We start from the raw sequence: 23,996 nt of genomic DNA, 5'->3' as shown, positions 1-23,996 counted from the left end.
TTTAATTTATTTCTCCATGTTACTTGTACTTGGGTTTTGTAAGTAGACACCTTCATATCTAAGACGGTGCCACGTTGTGATATTGTACGCTTTTTACTGTACTCCTGTACTTCTGTAGTTGAGCATGCATGCCAATAAAGCTTAAATCAAAATGAGTCACCTCTGGCTTTTCTGAACTCCAGAGGATACAGTCTGTCCAGCCTTTCCTCATTAGGCAGACAAGTATGGTAGCTCAATGATAAGCACTGCTGCCTCTCAGTGCCAGGGACCCAGATTTCATTCCACCCTTGGTGACTGTCTGTGTGGAGTTTGCACATTCTCACCTTGTCTGCATGGGTTTCCTCAAGGTGCTCTAGTTTCCTCCTGCAACCTAAAGATATGCAGGCTAGGAATGTGGTGTTACAGGGATAGGGTATGGTTGTGGGGCTGGCGGAGATGCTCTTCGGAAGGAGGGTGTGGACCTGATGGCCTGAATATCTTGTTTCCACACTGGAGGGATTCTGTGATCAAATGGAGACATGAGGTACTTACAGGAGCCACTTTGAAGACTGCTTGTTAACAAAGCTAAGTTGTGTGCAATTTCCAAAATGCAGCAATTTGCAGGGCATAATTTGCAGAAGCACACCCTGTGCCATGCGGTTGCTGTACGTTCAGTTTGCAATTCTGGAGCTTTGTTTATTAATGTAGATATATTCCAGTGCTCCTTCAAAATTTAGACTGATCCATGCATTTGGAAGTCTGAAACAGCATGAGAATTGGGGAGGTTCTTCAATTCAATAGGATTTGGAACTGATATTCCCATTGGCTCGCTCCTGAAGTCATTTTGAATTCCCACAATAAGGGATGTGTTGTCAGGTTGGCCGTGAAGCAAACTGCTCATCCAGTTTCAAGTACTTTTCTCAATCTAGAATGCCAGTGACACATTCATTTACTAAGAGCAGAATCATAAATACTTAGGCAGTCTCTGCTTGTGTTATTAGCATTTATGTGGCTCGAATAAATCAAATTCATTGTGATCATTTTCATGGCCTCACACACCTTTTATTGACTTTTTGCAATACAAACATAAAAATGGAAACAATAAAATAAAGTATGCTACTATTTAATCTCTCCGCTTGTGAAAGTCATTTGCGTGCTTGTTGGGGTGTGAGGAAAAGATATTTCAAATAAAACTACATTACGTATGATGTAGTGCAGTGGGAGGCATTGTCTGTCTTTTACTTTGCACTGTACCTAAAAAAAACTTGAGTACTATAATCTCTGACTCTCTGAGTCACTTGTCCATCTCCTATCTCACATCAAAACCTGTCATACAACGCACCTTTGCTTGTGCAATACATTGACTTCTGACCTCCACAACTTGACTTTAAAATTCTCATCCTTGATTATAAATCTTCCACTGTCTTGGCCCCATTCAATTTCTGTGATCTCCTTCATCTTTATAGTCCTCTCTAGTCTTGTGTTCCTATGATTCTACATTTTGAGCATTCCTGATCTTCGCAGCTGTATCTCTGCTAGTGATGCTTTCAACTGGCTTCACCTCCCCATTTCTTTCCTCCTTTAAGATATATCTTAAATATTCAACTATATCTATGGCCATGCATCCTTCTTGCTTCTCCTTGGACTCGGTGTCAAAGGTGGTTTGACTATGGGCCCTCTGAAACACTTTGGCATGTTTCACTATGTCAAAGATGTGATTTAAGTGCGTATGGTTGTTGTGTAGTCAGTTTGATATTTCCCAGAAACTTGTAGTCAAGCTAGCAGGGATAGTATCTGGTAACACTGGGCACTGAGGGTAAGAGTCAAATCCTCTCTATTGCTTCACATCAACAAAAAATCCAAGAAGATCCTGCGTATGTTTAGAGAATGAAGAGGAGAAGTAGTTTCCATTTGATAATCACAGTGCAGTGGAGGCATTATGAAAAGCACCTTTTGAAGTGGAGTAAAAATGTTAAAGAACTTGTATTTGCATATGACCTTTTGTGACTGCAGGACTTTCTAAAATACTTCAAAGCCAATGAAGTATACTTGACATGTAACCATTGCAACGGTCAAATTTCACACAGCGGAGTATCAAAAACAGCAAAGTCTTAATGTACTTATCGTTGGTTGCAGGATAATTATCGGCAAGGACACTGGAGAGAACCATGCCTCCCCAAATAAAATGTCAATCATAAGAGTTAAAAGCAGGAGTACATCACTTCATCCCTCGAGTTTGCTCTACCATTCAATAAGATTACGGCTGATCTGATCCCTCCACATTCCTGGCTACCCTTGTTGATCTTTCACTGCTTTGCTGATCAAGAGCTTTTCTACCTCTACCATAAAACTATTCCAAATCTCCTTTGAGAAAGAGATTTCCAAAGAGAAACTCTCAGAGAAAAAAACTTCCATTATCTCTGAATTAAATGGGGTGACCCTCTAATTCTACATTCTCCCAAGAGATCAAACCGCCATTCCACATCCCCCTTATTCTGGCCCCTCAGGATCTTCTTTGTTTCAATCAAGTTGCTTACTCTTCTAAACTCGAATGGATACAAACCAAATCTGCCTTTGCATCTCTGGGTTCACTAGATTGATTCCTTAGATAAAGGGTTTGTCTTATAAAGAGCCATCGAGCAGTTTGGGCCTGTAGTTTGTGAAATTTAGAAGAATAAGAGGAGATCTAATTGAGGTATTTATGATGCTAAAAGGCATTGACAAAGTAAACCTTTATAAGATGATTCCTCAAATGGGACAATCTAGAATAAGACCTCATTGCTTTTGGATAAATTATAGATTTATAACAGAGAAAAGAAGTTTCATCTGAGAGTCGTGAATTTGTGAAATTCACTACCCCACAGTATGTTGGATGCTGTAACAGTAAATAAATTTAAGGAGGAGGTAGATTTTAAACTAGTAATGGGTTGAAGAATATGGAAAGCAGGCAGTAAAAGTGGAATTGAGGCCAACATGAGACCATACTGAACAGTGAAGCAGGCTCAAAAAGCTGATTGCCTACTCCTAGTTCTTATGTTCATGACAACTAACAGCTCCATGTATTAGCCTGGTACGGAAATAACCAAATTCCCAATGCAGTGCTGAATTTTATATGGAAAGGGTTAGAATACAAATGGATAGATGTCATGTTTCAGCTCATTCACCTCACTAATATCATCCACCATCAATGCTGTCTCATGTCAGCTGCTTAATTACATGTCTACAGAACATAACCAAGGACTTAAAACTAAAAAAAAATTGACAGTTAAAATTAAATAATTTGGTAAGAAAAGCTAGGGTTGGATGTCTGTGGTTATTCATTGTAGACAACTCCTTGTTTTATGAGATAGTAGGAACTGCTGATTCTGGAGAATCTGAGATAACAAGGTGTAGAGCTGGATGAACACAGAAGGCCGAGCAGCAAAGCTGACGTTCTGAGTCTGGACCCTTCTTCAGAAATGGCCATCCGCTTTCCTACTCCTTTGCTGCTTGGCCTGCAGTGTTCATCCAGCTCTACGCCTTGTTATCCTTGTTTTATGAGTTGTTTTGTCAAGGCAATATATTGATAGAGCAAATTCTTGATTAACGAGCGACACAGAGGGAGTAGGTAGGAAAGGGGAATTGAGGCCACAAACAAATCAGCCACGATCTTCCCAAAAAGTGAAGAATGTTGAATAGTCTAACCTTACTCCTAATTTATCGTCTTGGATCTGTGTTTATAGCAAATAACCAAGTGAGACCAGTCATGAGGCATTAACTCCAGCATTGACCAGATGGGCCAAATGGCTTGTTTTCTGTGGTGTGCCTTCTGTGTAGCATATGCACAAGATCGTCACATTCTCAAAGGCAGTTACCAATAATAATAACTTTGTTGGTTTACTTTGATCACTTGGGAGCTTTCATACTCTTTGGCAAAGATGTATTGCTTGCGTGACTGTTTAGTTTCCTCTGTATTGTTGACATTTGCTCAAGAAGCACAGAGCACTTTTCTGTTTTATAATTTGCTCAGTTATTTTGCCATCTAATCTGTGTTGCGGTTCCATTGGCATGACAATGTGTTTTAAATGAGTTCACGTAGAAATGATAGATTTTTCCAAATACCATCAGGGAAACACAGCTTAATATCTCGGATCATCTCTAGCGCGCTCACATACTGGAAATCCTTAGGTAGATTTTTTTTCAGGACATGTAAGTGCTAATGGAGTAATGATTTGCGTTTCAGTAATGATAAAATGTTTCAGATAATGATGCATTTTATCCACTCCTGGGAACACTCAGCGAATGTGATCACCCATCTTAGTACAGCTTAGATTAAATTCAGAGCAAATAATATTGCAATCAATGTTCTCTTCCCTCGCGAATAGTTTCCTGAGCAAGGCACTAACTTACTTACTGAGGCATAAAGGGTGATTTTTCTCCTGCTTGACTGGTAGAGCTTGGGCTATTGTATGATTAAATACCATATTGGGCACAACTAAATAAGGTCTTACTCTTCTGCAGATTCTATCTTGAGTTTGCTTAATTGAGCAGCTGAGAGAGACCCACCAAATACTGCATTATAGAATGAGTCATAGTTATAGAATTATACAGCATGGAAACAGACCCTTTGGTCCAACTCATCCGCACCGACCAAATATCCTAAATTGATCTAGCCTCACTTTCCATCATTTGGCCCATGTCCTTCTAAACCCTTTCTACTCATGTACCTGACCAGATGCCATTTAAATATAATTGTTCCCACTTGCACCACCGCTTGAGTATGCTGCTACTGCCCTTAAAGCCCTCTAGGGATTTACTTGATCCCAGCTGTCTGTACCTGACTATCCTCCTTCAGTTTCTTGACCAGAGCCTCAAATTTTCTAGTTAACAAAATTCCTATCCATCTACGTCCTTAACACTCAAATTTTCTAGTTAACAAAATTCCTATCCATCCACGTCCTTAACGCTCAAATTTTCTAGTTAACAAAATTCCTATCCATCCACGTCCTTAACGCTTTGGCTGTCCCTTCTATATTTGGAAAAGTAAAATCCCCTACCATTACACCCCTATTACTCCTACAGATATCTGAAAACTTCTTGTATATTTGGCTCTCAATCCTGCTAACTGTTGGTGAGAGTGTGGCTTATGTTCATTCTGATGACCACTATTAGTTGCTATGGCAAGTATGTGTGTCAGTGGCATTTCTCTCCCATCCCAGAACCATGAGTAGGCCCGACTTCCATGTAACAACAGAAGATTTCCTTCCCCAAGAAATGGTAGTGAACCAGAAGGGTAACTAGTTTGTTAGTTTCAGAGTTACTTCTGCTGAGAGTAGTCTTCAATTTCATTTCTTTCCAATAAGTGAGTTTAAAGTCCACCATCTGACATAGTGGGATTGAAACCAAGCTCTAGAGCATTAACGTGACCACATCACTCATCCGCAGTACCATTATGGTACCAAATTCCCCTATATGTGTTAGGATGCACAGAACCATGTATCCAGGAACCATTGTTAAAGCTGACACACTGGACTTCAATACCTCCTGTGTCATTGCCTTAATCAGGATGTCTGCCTGAATCTCCTCCCCAGTAGCTCACCTGAGCATGAGGAGCTGTTCCTTGAGCATCCACTAGTGGTTCCACTTCTGCCTTCTGGTTACACCTCCAGTAGGATGTTGAGTGAAACCTATTCCAGTGTGGCTCAGGAGCTCACAATCTCCTGGACATTTTGTGCTGATGTTCTGAGGCTTCACTGCCTGCTCCTCTCTCCCATACATCTTCTCCATCACCATCACATGGTCTTTGTTCCCCTGTTACATCAGGACCTTTTGTTTGATCTTGACGCTGAGTTTTGGAATTTCTTAGCTAAATCTCTCCCAGCTCACCTGCAGGTGAGTTTTTGGTTTTGGTGAGTGTTAGAAAATGAGATGACACTTAATATAGAGTCCGATGTCCATCCCAGGACCTTACAATCCATCCCTGAGCTGACCCTTGGACTATGGAGGATGGGTGACAAAATCAGAAGCCTGCCTACCGTTGTAAACAAATAATTAAGATTGATAGCTCATTAAAAGCCCAATTGACTTACTGACACACTGTCTGTGCTGTAACATTTGACATACTTTCAAAGACTGGGGAAGGAAGAGGGGCCCTTATCTCGTTCAGGGTGTGGAGCCTCTCCTCAGTGATCCCAGATGGGAAACAATAGTACTTTGAAGTGAATGTTCTGGTTGTGCTGTAGGTCCACTTTGAAGTGTTCAAGATAAGTCGGACCGATATGTGTCATTTCTAAGGTTTGCTTCTGAGAGAGAAAAGAACGGGACTATTAATCACAGCTCTTCGAATATTATCCTCTTTTAATCCTCTTTTCCCAATCTCCCCGTGCTGGTTAAATCCTCACTACGCAATATCCCTGAGATACTCACATCAGGACCCTTGAGAGCCTGCCTGCAAACCCATCAGTGTCTATCAATGAGCCTTTAGCCCTATCAGAACAGTGGAACTGATGTAGCCAATCAGACCCCCTTTCAGTTGGAGGGGGCGGTAGGAGGATGAGTAGTCCCTACCCACACACACAAAACATGACATTTTACGGTTATATAAGCTAATGCCTACAAATAGGTCAATATCAGCTAAAGTAGAGCTCAGTCAACTCATTAATATATCAGAGCCGCTGTTTGGAACATCCAGTTTGAACCTTTGGTAGTTTGGGCAGACTGCAATCGAAGTCTACTTATGGAGACACGTGTCTAATGTATTTCTTGTTCGAACAGTTAATACACCTCTGTGTTAATGTAATCGGTGTACAATTATGCAAGGTTGTAAGAAGCCTTACCTTGTTACCTAAGGTAAGTGTTTCTTCTGCTGGGACTGATTCATGCATAGTTCATCCTGCACCACAAACTACTACAAAGCCCCTAGACTAACATAGGAAGGATGGAGAGTTGCTGGAAATGTTTTACCAAAGTTACCCAGTCCTTATCATCACCATTATAACGTTTCCCTGTCCTTTAAGTTGCCCCTTAAAACTCATCTGTTTGGTAACTGATTCACTTTCAATCTGTTTATCACAGCCTTTGTTCTGTCAATTTCCTGTTACGCAACCTGAAATTGTTTATTATATTTCAAACAGACATTTAATTTTAAGTAGTTATTGAGCTCAAATAAAGCCTATAATGGGTGAAAGTTTATCAACAGGAACTTCTGTCTCTGACTTGCATTGCAGAAAGGGACATCTTGGTTTGCTATAGCTCACAGTAGAATCTTGTCGATCAGTGCCCATCTACCATCATTCTCACTGACTTCACTTTGAATGTTCTGTGGTCAATGAGTTTCAGTTTTATAATTGCATCAATTCTGAATGTTCTTTACCTTTTCTTTTCTAGGATCTGAAAGATGAAAGTTTGCTTCTTCGGCTTCAGTTGAAGGAGAAAGACGAACTGATCTCCCAGCTTCGAGATGAACTTGTAAGTGGTTGTTGCAGGGTGTTTTTCAAACGCATGCACCTTCTGGCAGGATAATGAATAGGAAGCTACACTGGTGCCAGTAATACGACTACTTGTCAACCTGCTGAAACTACTCATTTATGAACATAAATTCTGTTCCTTTGGCACTCCTAAAACTCAAACATATGGAGCAAATGTGGTTGTATGTTTTGAAATTTTGTTTTTAAATGCTCGTCTGACAATAAACAAAAGACAGCTGATCAGTTTGACTAAATCAATAACAAGTGGACTTTCTCTTGTGGAATGTGGTCCCATATCCTCTGATAACAAACTGACAGGCCATTTCTCACATGGGACCTACATGTTGTGAATCGTTGACAAGCTATGAACTGTGTGAGGTATCACAGCTTAGACTCTCTGGCCATGACACAAGTCCCACGCTCAGCAGGATTCCTATCATGAGGGATCATTGGGAAACCATCAAAAATATGAATCCTTGGTGAGTTTCTCTGCCTATCCATCCTCCAGCAATACTGTGGCCACTTTTTGCATTGTCCTGGATAACAAGCATTTTGTATCTCGTCTTAAACAAAGACCTGGCTGAAAGTGGATTGAGTTGCTTGGACTCCTGTGCTACTTTATTCTAGAGACAGTTTGCAACTGATCCTAATTCTCCTAATCCTGTCCGTTTGTTATCAAAGGATATGGGACCACATACCACCAAGAGAAAGGGACCAAGAAGGCTATTTATTAGTGCTTTAGTCAAACTGATCAACTGCCTTTATTTTTGTGATAGTTTTCCATATACCATTGACAAATCACATTATTGCAGTTATGTGATAATGTGATATCACTGATCAGTAGGTTATTTAAGCTGAGTGCAGTGGCTTTGCATTTTTATGATAAATCATGTTGTTTAGGCTTCATTATAGTTTTGTTTTGCTACAATTTATTTTCCTGTTTTTTGCGTTTTAGAATTCATAATTGTCTTCAGGAAAATGTAAGGGAAAGAATTTTGTGTTCAGAGTCAGGACCTTGGAATTGAAGTCTGTTGCAGTTGAAGAAAAATAAATAGTTGAATTAAGTGCATACCTCAATTCTGTTCATTTACAGCAGTGTGGTTTTCAGATGTGATTGACAGGGAATCTCCATTCTGGCCTGGTAGAATCACTAGCTACAGCCTTCAGTAATTGCTACACTCGTTTACTGGCCTGGCTTTAGTCCCTGCAGATAAAGCTGTCAGATTTATTGAGCAGTAATTGTGCTGGCTTAGAAAACATTTTGGAACTGAAAAGCCCGCTTGGATTAGTGACAGTACCCATGCTTCCAAGTCAGAATATGGTGGATTCTCACCTCTTCAGTGACATAAGCAGGTAAAGCTGACACCAGAAATACTGACAGAGTGCTACACTGTTGCAGTTGCCACTGTCACATCAGATGTTAAGGTAAGATCCCTTCCGAATTCTTGGGTGCTATTGAAAGAAGAGTTCAGCTTACATCATAGAAACATGTTTCATACACAATTAACCTTTTTGGAACCCTGATGAATGCAAATCAACTGCCATGTTCACATACGTTCTGAGCGTGATGATACTTAAAGAAATTGGAGAACTCTTTGATGCACCTTGAGAAGTCCTGAGGATTTGAAAGGTGCCATATGTGGGCAGAATTTCTGCCTTCTGTCTGCTGGGTGTGTGTGCCACTCCCATTGATTAAGAACTCTAACTGGGGCTTCCTGAGATGAAACTGACCAACAATTTGGGGGAATTGCCGTTGAATTTGACTGTTTGGAATTGTTAGATAAATGGATGGGCTAAGATACCAACTAAGCATATGGTAGAGACTGCACTCAAATGTGGGATCATCATCTTTGGAAACCTCCTTCCTCGTATACATTGAAAACTGGGCCTGTGTAGTAAAGGCAGATATTGATTTAAAATTTACCATCAAGTTTATTGTAATAGCAAGATAAGTGTGGCATGTAAACCTGAGTATCTGGGCTATAAAATCATTCAGTAACACTATTAATATGTCAGTTTTATGCACACATTCCTTGAGTGCTATCCTAAAAATGTGGCCATCTGTGGATTGTAAATCAGACTTTAGTAGATTGTACTTCATTTCATTTCTGCAGTTCAAATGAAAGAACAGTTATTGGGAAATTTGTCTACACTACCTCAAATACATCTGCCTTCTGTGATTTTTTTTTCCCATGGCCTGCAGAAGTCACATTGGAATGCATTTGATTTTACCAACTGGCGGTCTGTGCAATAACCTGCTCACTGCTTGAAGTGTGCCAGTTGGAAGATTGATATGAAATAAAAACTGATGCTTGTTTTGGAACAGGTCTTGCATCAATATATAAATAAACATATTTCCTCTAATATCTTTCCTGACCTCAGACAATGCAGACCATGAAATACAGTAGGCTACAGAATTTTTTGGTGCAAAAAGGGCCCACTCAACCCATCGTGTCTACACATACTGTCTGAACGTTTTAACTTGATGCCAATCTCTTAAGATTTCCCCTGTAATCCTGTATGGTGTTTCTATTTAAATAATCAGCCAATGCCTTCTTGAATTTTCAATTGAAATTGCCTCCATCACGTTTCCAGGCAACACATTCAAGACCCTACGACTTGGTGCGTAAAATTTTCTTTCTAGCATTTTCTTAATTTGCAAGATAATTGAAAACTGTGCCCTCTGATTTTCCATCCGTTATTTGTGGAACAGTTGTACTCTGTCCAAATTTCTCAAAAGTTCTATCAACTCTCCTCTATTCATTCTCCTTTCTAAATAAAATAGTCCCAACTTCTCCAATTTTCCCTCTGAACAAAAGCATCCAATCACTGGAACTGTTCCGATAAACAGTTCCTACACATTCTCCAGTTAACTCACATTTTTGTTACAATGTGGGCTCCAGAGCTGTAATTCAAATGCCAGTGCTTTGTATATGTGCATTGTAACGTCCTTGCTCTTTCTCTATGCTTCTATTTGTGAAGCCTGCAATATAGTATGAGACCAAAGACATTGCTAGAACTAAAAAGGAGGTCCTAATGAAAAATGTGAAGTTAGAAGCTAAGCTAAAAAGCAAACCCTCCAAGGATCTGCAGATTACCTGAGTAGAGAAAATTTAATTAAGGAGTACAAGGTGCTAAAAGGGAATTGACCAAAGTAGACATAGAAAGGATGTTTCCTCCTGTGGGGCAATCTAGAAAGACAGATTAAAGTTTTTTTGGATAAGGGATAGCAGATTTGAAACAGATATGGAGAAATTATCTCAAAGGATTGTGAATGTGTAGAATTCACTGCCCAGAGTGTGGTTGATGCTGAGACGTTGAGTAAATTTAAGGATTAGATAAACTGATTTTTAACTAGTAATGGGCTGAAGGGCTATGGAGAGTGGGCAGGAAAATGGTGTTGAGGCCAAAATGAGAAAAGCCATGATTAATTAAATGGTGGAGCAGACTCAAGGGACTGACTTGCCCACTCCTAATTCTTAAGTTCAAAGCCACGGGCAAAGGGGCATGAGTTAGATAAAGTCAAGCAGTTAATTGTGTAGCTCAAAGATAGTGGTGGAAGGAGTGGGTTTACGTTTTTAGGGCTTGGCTACAGGGTTGGAACAGAGCTGTTGGCATAAACTAGAACAGCTATTGCTCAAACCAAAACAAAAACTGAAGTTCCTGGAGAAACTCAGTGGATCTGGCAGCAGCTGTGGAGAGATAGTAGAGTTAACGTCTCGAGATCAGTGACCTTGAGAATGGTAAATATGTTATGCCTCACTTGGATAGTGGACTGAAAATCAATGTACTCATCACAGAAGTGAAAGATTTTATCAATTTTTATCAAAGATTTTACAAATGAATCAATTCTAACTACAGGTAATCTATGATTTTTCAACATATAACTCAAATCGTTAAAACACTAACTCCCTTCTAAAAAACTTTGCATTCACACAAACAAAAAACAATGGTGTTATGAATGGAGCGGTGAAAAAAGAACTGGTGAAGCACTTCAATGACCCCAGTCTTTAAGGTTTAACTGGAGGCGTCCCTTCGGTTTCCCAAATCCCTCAGTTCTTTCACCTCTTCACAGGAGACAGAGAGTGATCTGTTCACAAATGATAAAAGATAAGCATTTTGGTTAAAAACATCACCTTACAACAATTGGGCTATCAGTATTTTACTTGAAATAAAAACACAACATCAGTTGTTTTAGCAGTCCAAAGGCTTCTGGCAGTATCATTCACATCATAAGTTGTTCAGTTACTCAGGAACCAATTAGTATGACCAGGTTAATAGCCTGAAATCCATAACTGATCACAATTCCGCAAACCAATCAGCAACCTCTTGCCAGCAGAAGCTCACTTTGTGGCTAACTTCCCCACCCTAGTGCTGGCCCATCTACAGATATCTTGAACAAAGCAGCAGTATAAACATTAGTATCAGTAAATTGCTTTTGAAAAGTATAACCAAAAAAAGTGATAGTTGAATACTGACTGCTGGTGGCTTGTACTTAGGATAGAGTTTTGGCATCAGCTGCTCAAAATCTAGTTGAAAACGCTGTACAGTAGTCTGTGGTGGAGGATGAAGAATGAATCAGTCTCAGCTAAAGAAGATCTTGTCTTAGATAACACAGTTTGGTTAATTAAATGCTAGTTAGTATGTACAGGTTGCACTAACTGTTAGGCATTTTAGCTATTCTTAACAAGAGAAGTCACACATGTCTCTATTAGGAGACCCTGACAGGGTCTAACTGCTATCTGGTCGACCTGCAATGTGCTTTGTCTAGTGACTGTTATATATTGTCTGGTTGTGCGGAACTTCAGCACACCGCAGTGTTACTTTGTCCAAAACTATTCCCAGTGTGTAACAACACACACAGCTTCACAAACATATTCCTCATTTAGTTTGATCCTGCCTGATCTCAACGCTATTTACCCAGCTTGGTTGCACATACCTTAATACCCTTACCTAGCAACATCAACTGTGCTGCTCCTCTGATGCTGCCTGGCCTGCTGTGTTCCTCCAGCTCCACACTGTGTTGTCTTTGACAGTCTCCAGCGTCTGTAGTTCTTGCTGTCTCTGAACAATCTATCCAGTTCGGTTTTGAATGTTCACTTTGCTTCTCCCACAGAGGAGTGCACGCCTCAGCGTTATCCTCACAGTTCTGGATTTTCACTGTTTTTATGTAGAGATGGACTTGATACTCACTGAAGGTGCAGTTCAGTGTTACAAAGCCCTTTTCCTTTTGTTGAATCTAAACTTGCAGCATTAAAGAATCCTCATAAGCCAGCAAATGTCAGTAGTGAGAGCTCTATTTATCATTTCACTCCTTGATCTTTCCTTGTTTAGATAACAGACAATATGCCAAGTTCTCCCAATTACTATTTTGTCATGTTTGTTTTCTCTTTCACTTCCAATTTTATTTTTGCTTATTTCTCCCCTTTTATTTCCTGTTACTTTGTTCTTCCTTATTTGACTATTAGCCCCTAACATCACTTCTACAGCTCTAGTCTCCAACATGCATGTTGGAATAAGACCACCACTGCAGCTGAGACTCCACAGGAGACTGATTGGTCAGACTGCTGTTACAGACACGTTGATGCCAGCAACATGCATTTTAATTCCCGTTCTACCTTGGGGTGGTTGTGGCAATTTCCTCTTTTAACTCCCCCGGTGGTAGTCATGGCACTGTTGGTCAGTGAACTGAACAAACAAACCTTAGTGCCACCATTTTGACGTCGAGTTGTTGTGTTTCTCTCTTGCCTGCCGTCATTGCCCAATCTCTAGCATTGCCACCGTCTCAATGTAACCAATGATACAATTTCTGTGGCAAGATTCTGTATCTGATGGCAATAGCTCTCTAATCATGTAATTTGAAGCAAAAAAGGACAGACATTGCAAAAAGCAAAAATCACTGCTTTTACTTACTTAATGGAGAAAAATATAAAGAATATTTTTTAAATATGTTTTGAGGGCACCATCATACTGCAGATTTTAAGCCACATCAGGCAACATTGGATTAACTGGAATCCACACAGGCCTGAGACAAACCACAGGGGGGTTAAATCGAAAGACTATTAACCTCATCTTTCATAATTGTTTACAAAATTAGTTTGATTGAATCCTTTCTCATTCAGTTTTTTTTTTAAACCAATTGCCCTAACCTGTTTATGCCATAAAACTTGCCCTGTAATGTATAGTGTAGGGATCTGGTTTATCAGCAGTATCTCAGCATCATTGTCAATGATAACTAGGTCATCTCACTTTTGGGACAGAAGTCACTTGCTGCAGGTCCCAAAATATGTTTTTCTATATTCTCTGCATCTCGGGAGAGAGCTATTGTTGAATTTGGAGTTTGTAATTGGGTCTCCTCATTTAGAATTTTACCCGTGGTTTTTGCTTCATAATGCTGTGGAAAGTTGACCACACTGCTTTGCAGAAATTAAGTTGCATTGAGTGAGGGAGAGAGATAATGGGAACTGCAGATACTGGAGAATTCCAAGATAATAAAATGTGAGGCTGGATGAACACAGCAGGCCAAGCAGCATGTGCTCCTGAGATGCTGCTTGGCCTGCTGTGTTCATCCAGCCTCACATTTTATTATCTTGGATTGAGTGAGAATGTAATTAGTATGACCAGCAAAAGAACTTCACTTTAATGATTGTGAAAAATAGACGAATACCTGACATGTAATATAGAGTGTAATGGTTGAAAGTCTATGTTATAACCTCATGAATAATGCCTCACACCTGCCATTTCACCTCCAGATCAGTCCATGATATTTGGCAGGGTCTCAGTAAAAGCTGAATCCTGATCGCATTAACGAGGACAGATGAACCAAATTGAAACTTTCACTGGACTTTATTGGAAGAATTGTTCATCATGTTGCTCAGCAATTACTGGGGGAAAATGATAAAGTTCAGATGTGCTTAGAATCCTCGGCAGATAGTAGAGTCACATTCAGACACTTCCAAAAGGTTAAAGTGAGGGGACAGAGCTTGTATTTATTGCCTCAAGGGAAAAAGGAGTGGTTACTATATTGTGCTCCTGAGATGCTGCTTGGCCTGCTGTGTTCAGCCAGCTCCACACTTTGTTATCTTGAATTCTCCAGCATCTGCACTTCCCATTATCTCTGGTTACTATATTTGTCTCTTTCATTTAATGTCAGTAGCCTGTCTGCATTGAGGGGCGGTGTAAAAACTCAGAATGGCTTTCCAAAAGAGGAACTTCTAAGTGCAATTTTTAATCATAGTTGCAATTTGAAAAGTTTACAAATAATCAAAATTCATTGATTGAGATGTAAAACTGTATGAATTCTGAACTGTAGATTGAATATAGCCGCTTAAGATATAGCTTATCTCAGCAGTACTTGTGATAGATATCTGCTGGAATTGACAAAAGTGTATCAGTCGCAATGTTTTGGAAGTTTTTTATTTAATCTCACTGCAGAGTTGAAGGGAAATATTTGCTCTTTCCTTATTTGTGCTGATCCATAATCCAGAAATACTGGGAGTAATTTAAACTCATGGTGATTATCTAAAACAGATGATGTAGGATCAACTGCACCACTGTTCAACACATAATGTGTTAAGTAAAATTGGACCAGATGTATGATAGGCTGTTGATTCCGAGATTGCCCATTCAAAACCATTGTGAAAGTTTTCAAATTATCCCTTTATTCTCCACTAATTTTCTCCTTGTAGATGCCTGGGTTTACTGTTCATGTCCAATCCCGTGGATATTATTGAGTTTCCTTTGGAAATATCTTCCAAAGTTATAAATTTTGCCAACTAGAAGGACGAAGACAGAAAATACATGTGACTATCACCAGCGATAGTTAGAACTGCTGATGCTGGAGTCAGAGACAACACAAGTGTGGAGCTAGAGGAACCTGCTGTGTTCATCCATCTCCACACTGTGTTATCTAGGACTAACACCAACTGTGTGTTTCCCTCCAAGGCACCCAACACCCTGACTTGGAGCTTTAGTACTGTTCTCTCACGTTCGCTGGGACAATGCAGTCGACACAGGTAAGAGATCCCACACTAACAGATCATATATAAACTCCGGCCACATCCAATTGTCAGTGGTGGTGTGCAACTAACTTACTGGATCAGGAGGTTTCGCAACTAACTCGATCTTCAGTGATGAGGGAGCCCAACATTTCAGTGGGAAGGACAAAGCTGAAGCATTTGCAAGATTCTTCAACTGCAAGTGCTAAGTAGATGTTCTTTTTGAAAGCCATAGCCAATTCACTTCGCTCCAAATTATATCAAGAAATGGCAGAAGGTACTGGATACTTTGAAGAACAGGGACCCTGACAATATTCTGGCAATAGTATTGAAGATGTGTTCCAGAACTAGTCATGCCCCTAGCCAGCCTCTCCAGTACAGTCACAATAATCGCATCCATCCACTAATGTGGAAATTTGCCCAGATATGTCCTGTCTACAAAACACAAGGCAACCTCGACAATTACCCTCGGTCATGAACAAAGCGATGGAAGGTATTATCAATTGTGCTACCAAGCAGCACTTACTCCACAATAATTAGCACACAGTTTGTGTTCCACCTTGCTCACTCAGCACCTGACCTCATTGCAGACTTGATAAATACATTGACAAAACTGAAGTCTAGGGAGGAAGTGACAGTGATTGCTTTTGACATCACAGTAGCATTTGACTGTATGTAGCATCAAGAAATGCTTGCAAGACTGAAATCAGTGAGAATTGGGGGCAAAGCTTGTGCTGATTAGAGTGATCTTTAATTGTTTTGGTGACATTTAGTTTGGACGTATAAAGGCAGAGGATTGCCTCATCATTTCTTGTCCTTTTTAACTGATTTGTGACATTTGACACCCTTCCTTCTTTTCATTGATATCTCCAAGATGGAAAATGAAGAGACAATCTCACTTTGTTCCAATTCTCCATGTCCAAATGTGGCCAATAAATCTCCAGGTGATAATTATTTTCCTTTGCTTCCTTTGGGAGCACCTAATGTTTCCATCGTCCTTTTTATGTATTGGCAATCTCAAGAAAATGTCCATCTATGTACTTACCACATTCACTTTTGCATTTTCATTGCCACTCTTACATCTGTGCTAGCTTGCTGTCTGAAATCAAGAGTTGGATAGATCAGGACGTTTACAATGGTAGTGTCCCCACCTCTGAGCCAGAAGGTCTGGGTTCAGGTCCCACCAGAGGAACTGATAGACACAGAGGTGTGTCATGACATGTCATAATAAATAAAGAAAAATAACTTATTTTGCTTAAAAAATTGGAAGACCAAACCCTCTTGTTCAATTCCTGTGAACAAGATTATACCATTTTCTCAACAGCCAACAATATCAACTAGTTACCTACTAGGGTTGAACTATATAGTGTGTAGATTTATTTTCGTCCTTGAGATGAAATCCATCTCTTTTGAATTAGCAAAACACTTTAACTGCAGCACTGCAACGATATTAGTCTTCGCCGTTGCTTTATATAAAGGAACGCTGGAAGATTAATACAAAATGACACAACTTGTTAAATGGTCCTTCCATCAATAATAGTATCTTGACTTAGCCCCTAGCATTATTCCCAGAAGGTCCAACTGAGACCAGAAACTCATTTGAAGGAAATCGTGGGGGATCTGACATCAGATAAAATTAGATTGCAATTGTTCCACATTGCCAAATTATACAGAATTTCGAAGTAGTGTGGAAAATTGCCTTGTGCAAAAACATTGAACATCATTTTAGGACTTACTCTTAAAAACGTTTCATTTAAAAATATTCATTACATTTATCAACTGTTACTTAAAGGACAACTTGATATTGTCGAAAATGGGCTTTTCTCAGAAAGTAAACGTTTTAATGAATTTAGTCCAGTGCCTGTAAGTAAACTGACACTGAAAACAAAAGGCTTAAAAAATTACAGAACTATCTTCTCATTTTACTGCTTCTTTTGCATTATTTTCATGGTATATGAGTATTGCTGGTTAGGCCAGCATTTTTTGTCAATTCCTAGTTGTCATTAAGAAGATGCTCGTGAGCTGTGCATTTGATTTGCTGCAGTCCATATCAGGTGGGTCCATCTACAGTGCTGTGGGAAGGATATTGATCCAGTAACAATATAGGAATGTCAATGTAGTTTCAAATTAGCAGCATGTGTGACTGGGAGGACAATGTGCAGGTGTTTTTTTTCCCAATGTATCTACTTTAGTTGTTCTTCTAGGTGGCAGAATTGAAACTTCACTTGACTTACAGCGTTTTACTGGGTTTAGTTTAATCAAGACTGGCATTACCTCAATGGGCTGAATGCCTCCCTCAGGTGTCATAAAGTCTTGCTAATGAGACATTCCTCTTGATTCTTTCATAGGATGTGTGTTTTGCTAACAAGGCTATCATTTACTGCCCATCCTCAGTTGCACTTGAACTGAGTAGTTTGCTAGATCATTTTAGAGAGCTGTTAAGAATCAACCACATTTCTTTGGGCCTGGACACACGTAGGCCAGACAGGGTAAGGACATAAGGTTTTCCTCCCTGAATGACATTTCTAAGCCAGAAACATTTTTTAAACAGCATTAATGAGGATAAATTTACGTTCCTGACTTTTTCATTAGAATTAAATTCCACCAATGGTGGAATGGTGGGATTTGAATGTGATGGCTATCAAGATGTCTGTTCCAGTGACATTGCCACTATGCCATAATTTAACACCAATAAGCAGAAATGAAAATCTAGTTTGATGTTAAGAGACAGTCATTCTTTGATTTGTCCAATATTTCTCTTTCATGAATGATGATGATAAGTGAAGTTACCATAGTTGATCAGACACAGGGCTGCTGTCTCATTAGAGAAGCAACTGATGTTTTAAATGGAGGGAGAGGTTGAGCAAGAGAATCCTTCATGGTAACCTTAGTTGGTGAGGGAATTCAGGCCAAGCTGGTGGCATTACTCTGCATTGCAAACCAGCCATTCAGTCAACTCTGCTAAACTGGCAAATATACTATATGGACATTTCATGCAGTTTAGTAATTTTGACCCATTTACGAATAAAAAAGCCATTCTTAGGGCCTAACACAATCTAACTTCTTAAGGTTACTGTCGTAAAAAAGTGTGAGTTTGTAAAATACGTCTAAGTTTGGTAAATTTTCAACACAAGAAATTCTTTGTAAAGCTTCTAAAATGTCTTAAGATTTTTCTTCAAAAATCACTGCAGTTTTCAGCTTATAAAAGTACTCACCTTTTAGGCTGATTGTTTCAGAGATAGCAGGAACTGCAGATGCTGGAGAATCTGAGATAACAAGGTGCAGAGCTGGATGAACACAGCAGGCCCAGCAGCATCAAAGGAGCAGGAAGAGTTTCGGGCCTCGACCCTTTTTCAGAAATTGGGGAGGGGAAGGTGGTTCTGAAATAAATAGGGAGACAGGGGGAGGTGGATAGAAGATGGATAGAGGAGAAGATGGGTGGAGAGGAGACAGACGAGTCAAAGAGGTGGGGATAGATCCAGTAGAGGTGAGTGTAGTTGGGGAGGTAGGGAGGAGATAGGTCAGTCCAGGGAGGATGCACAGGTCAAGGGGGTGGGATGAAGTTAGGAGGTAGGAGATGGGTTTGGTGCTTGGGGTGGCAGGAGGGAATAGGTGGGAGGAAGGACAGGTTAGGGAGGCGGGGACAAGCTGGGCTGGTTTTGGGATGTGGGAGGGAAAGGGGAGATTTTGAAGCTTGTGAAGTTCACAATGATACCATTGGGCTGCAGGGTTCCCAAGCAGAATATGAGTTGATGTTCCTGCATCATTATGGCACTGCAGGAGGCCCAGGATGAGCATGTCATCTGAGGAATGGGAGGGGGAGTTGAAATGGTCGACCAAGCGGAGACTTGGGGACCTCTTTCTACACTACATTGGGGAAACCAAGTGGAGGCTTGGGGACCGCTTTTCAGAACTTCCTTCCTCAGTTTGCACTAAACAACTGCACCTCCCAGTCGCGAACCATTTCAAATCGCCCTCCCATTCCTCAGATGACATGTCCATCCAGGGCCTCCTGCAGTGCCACAACAATGCTACCCAAAGGTTGCAGGAACAGCAACTCATATTTTGCTTGGGAACCCTGCAGACCAATGATGTGAATGCGGACTTCACAAGCTTCTAAATCTCCCCTCCCCCTACTGCATCCCAAAACCAGCCCAGCTCATCCCCGCCTCCCTAACCTGTCCTTCCTCCCACCTATCCCCTTCTACCACCTGAAGCCCCACACCCATCTCCCACCTACTAACCTCATCCTGTCCCCCTGACCTGTCCGTCCTCCCTGGACTGACCTTTTTCCTCCCCACCTACATTCACTTCTACTGGCTCCGTCTCCACCTTTTTGACCTGTCTGTCCCCTCTCCACCTATCCTCTCCTCTATCCATTTTCTATCCACCTTCCACCTCTCCCTATTTATTTCTGAACCCCCTTCCCCTCCCCCATTTCTAAAGAAGTGTCTAGGCCCAAAACATCAGCCTTCCTGCTCCTCTGCTGCTTGGCCTGCTGTGTTCATCCAGCTCTACACCTTGTTATCTGACCTTTTAGGCTGCTTTGTTGGTTGAGATCTTGTCTTTTTTAAAAGGTCCAGCTCTGCTAAGTGTTCTGATGCATTACAGTCCAAACTGTGTATGGATGATGAGTGCAGGATGAAGATAGATTACTTACCTTTTTTGGTCCCCTGCATGCTTGAGTTGAAAGCATCCTCCATATATTACATTCGGTCACTATATGACCTGCAACACAATTTCCTAACTTCGGAACTCTCCAAGAAATTACATGCTGCTGACCAATGTTTTAGTTAATGTGTTTAGATCTAAAGTCAAGTGCTGAGTATTTCAGTGTTTCAGGAGAGTGCCATTTATATGGCTTTGAAAGGGAGCATCATGCCTTGTGACAGTACAACACCCTTTATACTGTGGAAGGTCCTGAAAGTACGTCAAACATGCAGTGAATTTTGTTCATGCCAGCAGTTCATTCCTGTTGGAAGAAGGGGAAAAGACCCGTTTGTAGAATGAAGGGTTAACCATTTGACTGAATGAAGATTGCTTGGAAGAGAATGTCAGTTAGACAATATGCCAGTCTGAACCTTTTAGCATAATTAAACAAGATAGATTGTGTGAATGAATGTCAATTTGTTGTTTCCCTTTTCAGTATTCTCCTAAGTTCTTTTATTTGTTGTATGGTACAGCAGGAGACTGTGTGACATGACCTGCCATAGGATTTCTTTATTCAACTACTATCCAGGAAATTACAGGTTGCTGTGCACAATGTTCCACTCGATGTATTTAAATATGGAAGAGTCAAGTTAATGGTTACTTTGATCTTCACCCAGTCAAAGCATCATCTATTTATTAAGAAGCTTTGATAACTGCAGGAATAATTATCTGGATGATAACTAAGTCCTAAGCAACCGCATTTCAGGAGAGTTGGATTTTCTCAAAATATTGCTTCAGTTCTGTTGCAGTATGATTGCCTTTAGAGAAAACGGACAGTTGGCCCTGTTTCACTTATTCCCACTGCATGACCATTGACAGATAACAAAAATAATCCTTTCCCATGTGTTTCCAATGTTGACACTTAAAATGTTTAAATGATGATCGGCCATGACGTGTACAAGAAATTAGTTTGGGTTTTTTTGTAGGCTCGTACTTGACCTATCTATTTTCTTGACAGCTTTGGGGGCTTTGCAGTCAATTGTCCAATTTTGCTCATGCACTGAGGCTACGTGTCCAAAGCATATTTTCCCTCTTGACACTGTTAGAAGGAGTTGGAAAACCTGATAACTTTAATACAAACTTTTTGTTGACGGATTGTATTATCAGCAGAAGTTAGCTAATGCCGAAGAGGAGAGAAGCAGGATGAAAAAGATCTTGGATTTACACAGCCGTTTTGATATTTCAGAGTTCTTTGCAGCCAGGATAGTATATTTCAAAAAGAACTGTAGTTCAATACTACAATGTTAGAGGCATATATCCAGTTTTGCACACAACAGACTTCCAAACACAAACAGCAATATGACAGTCATCAGAAAATCTGACATTTATGACATAAAAACAGAAAGTACTGGAGAATATCTGGGAGTCTGACCATATCTGTGGCAAGAAAAACTGAGCTAACTTTTCGAGACTAGCATGACCTTCAGAACTGTCTGTTTGATGCTGATGGCATATTCAACATTGGTCAAGATACTGGGGTAAGTTTGTTACAAACAGTGAAATGAAAACAGAAATTCTAGAGAAACCCAGCACCTCTGACAGCATCCATGGAGACAAAGCAGACTTAACATTTTGAGTCCAGTGACCCTAGTTCAGAACAAATTGTAAGTTGGAATCTTTTACATCCACGAGAGCAGGATGATTGAAGTCTTGATTTAATATTTCACGCTTAAAGATGGCACCTCCGGCAGTGTGGCACATCCTCAGTGTCATACCAGCATGCTACGTTTGTATTACTTATGTTGAAATTTCGGTGTGGGAACCTGGAATACTTGTGACTAATTGCCAAACCTGCCACCAGCTGAAGTGGAGTGATCAGAATCCTTCATCCAAGTGACCTAGGAAGGTTCTTGTGGGCAAGTTTTACTTCATTAATGGAAGCATTAATTCTGGTGCAGATGGATCCCATGCAGTATTTCTTTCTTCCTGTTGTTTTGAAAAAGCTCAGAAACATTATGGGGAGGGAGCAGAAGTGTGATGTCGAGAGAGAGGATCATTCTTCATCATATTGAATGACCAAGCGAGCTCGATGGTCAAATGCCCATTCTTGCTTCTATTGTCTATGTTTCTAATCTGAATCCAATATTACTGAAGATGAATGAATAAAGAGCTGTTGTAAAATAATGCAAATTGAAAGGCAAGAGCATAGGTTTAAGGTGAGAGCGACAAGGTGTAAATGGGACCTAAGTGAGTGGTGTCTATGGAGTGACCAGCCAGAGGAAATGGTGGAGTCTGTACAGTTGCAACATTTAAAAGACATTTGGATGGGTGCATGAATAGGAGGGGTTTAGAGGGATATGAGTTAAATGTTGGTAAATGGGACTAGATTAATTTAGGACCTCTGGTCAGCAGGCACAAGTTGGAGTGAAGAACCTGTTTCCACACTGTACAACTCTATGCCTCAGTGGTTGTAAGACAGATTTTTAGGTCATTTTTTCCAGTGACAGAGAATAAATCTAATTTATGCATGCTTTGGGGCAGGGTTTTGGGGTTTTATAGACCTCAGAATAAAGATTGGAAAATGTGTTCCATCTTACACAGAATTGGAAACTTGAAAGGGAACATGATAAGTTTGAAGTTGCAAGTTTCTGCAATACATTCATGCTTGTCTTCTCCTTCAACCTTGATTAAACTTTCCAATTATGTTCTAGTGATGTATTAAACATCATGCATCACTTTCCTTGTTATTCTTCAGTCTTTTTGAAGGACTGACTCTGCATTTTTTTCTCACTTCTCTGGCTCAAGTCATAATTGTTGCTACGGGGATGAGTTAACAGACCACCCCTAGGCCTTGAGCCATGTCGCTCTGAATCAGTTGCTATAGGAGACGTGTATAACAGCAGCTCTTTCAAATGCTCTCTGATTCCTCCTTCCTTCCTCTTGTGGGTAAACAGCGCTGTCCCAGGGCAACAAAAACTGAAGTCAATAACACAGGAACGAAAGGAAATGCACATTGCTCCAATTACCATTTTCTTAACCATACCACAACTGAATGGAATTCTGTAATTATGACGAGAAGTAGTGCAAAAGGGACAGCAGCTGTTGACTTTTTCAGTGACCTCCCCATTATTTTGCTAACATGACAGATTTGATTTACAGCACACCTTGCAGTATATCAAATGTTCCCCTTAGTATTTAGCATGTGATAAATATTTTTCATCTATTGTTATTGAAGCCAATAAACAAATTAATTTAGGATATGTTCCTAAAATAAAAGTGACTAGCAAAACCATTCTGAGGAAAGGTCACCGGACCCAAAACATTAACTCCGTCTTTTCCTTCACAGATGCTGCCAGACCTGTTCAGCTTTTCCACCAGCTTTGTTTTTGCTAACAAAACATGCATACTGGAAAGTTGAAATGTAAATCATCCTTTTCGTTTTGTGGGTGCCACATATTTGTGCATTTTTGGCTCATTGTGGGATAGCCGTTAGTGTCGTAATTGGAGGCACACTGGCTTGTGCTCCTGTAGCAGTCATCAGCAATACAGGAGCTCTTCAGGTAGTGAGCCACAAAAAGGTTGGCAAACTGGCGTGGGAAAGAGTTGGAGATGGGGGGCCTTGCTCAATACCTTACCCGTGCCGTTCTATTTTGCCATCTCTGGGGAAGATGCTAGATTAAAGTCCCAGCCAAAGCCCAGTTGAGCCACTTTGGTGATCAGGTAAATCCCAATTTCTGCCCTCAAACATTGAAAGCTGATGACCTCTCACTGGCCACTTGTGTGGGTGCACATTGGGAACTATATGGCAGGAGAGGCCCATTGGCTGTGTCAGATGTTTGTGTGGTACCATGCTCCCCATGGACTGTGATTTCTGTGTTCTCAATTCAACTTACCCTGCTCCACGTCTGCCTTGACCCCTTGAGTT

At 40.4% G+C, this 23,996-nt stretch overlaps 1 protein-coding gene across 2 annotated transcripts in view; it reads left to right on the top strand.

The window, feature by feature from the left end:
* ccser1 (coiled-coil serine-rich protein 1) overlaps positions 1-23,996 on the top strand; it is a 1,213,403-nt gene that overhangs the window by 701,198 nt on the left and 488,209 nt on the right. For both annotated transcript variants that reach the window (XM_048537406.2, XM_059650255.1), the window contains one exon: positions 7,345-7,425. In XM_048537406.2, coding sequence (XP_048393363.1) covers positions 7,345-7,425 — 81 coding nt within the window. The remainder of the gene's footprint in view (positions 1-7,344; positions 7,426-23,996) is intronic.

This window comes from Stegostoma tigrinum, chromosome 1 (assembly GCF_030684315.1).
Source record: "Stegostoma tigrinum isolate sSteTig4 chromosome 1, sSteTig4.hap1, whole genome shotgun sequence".
NCBI classification, from domain to species: domain Eukaryota; kingdom Metazoa; phylum Chordata; class Chondrichthyes; order Orectolobiformes; family Stegostomatidae; genus Stegostoma; species Stegostoma tigrinum.
Note: the sequence above shows the minus strand (reverse complement) of the source record. Positions and strands in the feature narration are given on the sequence as shown.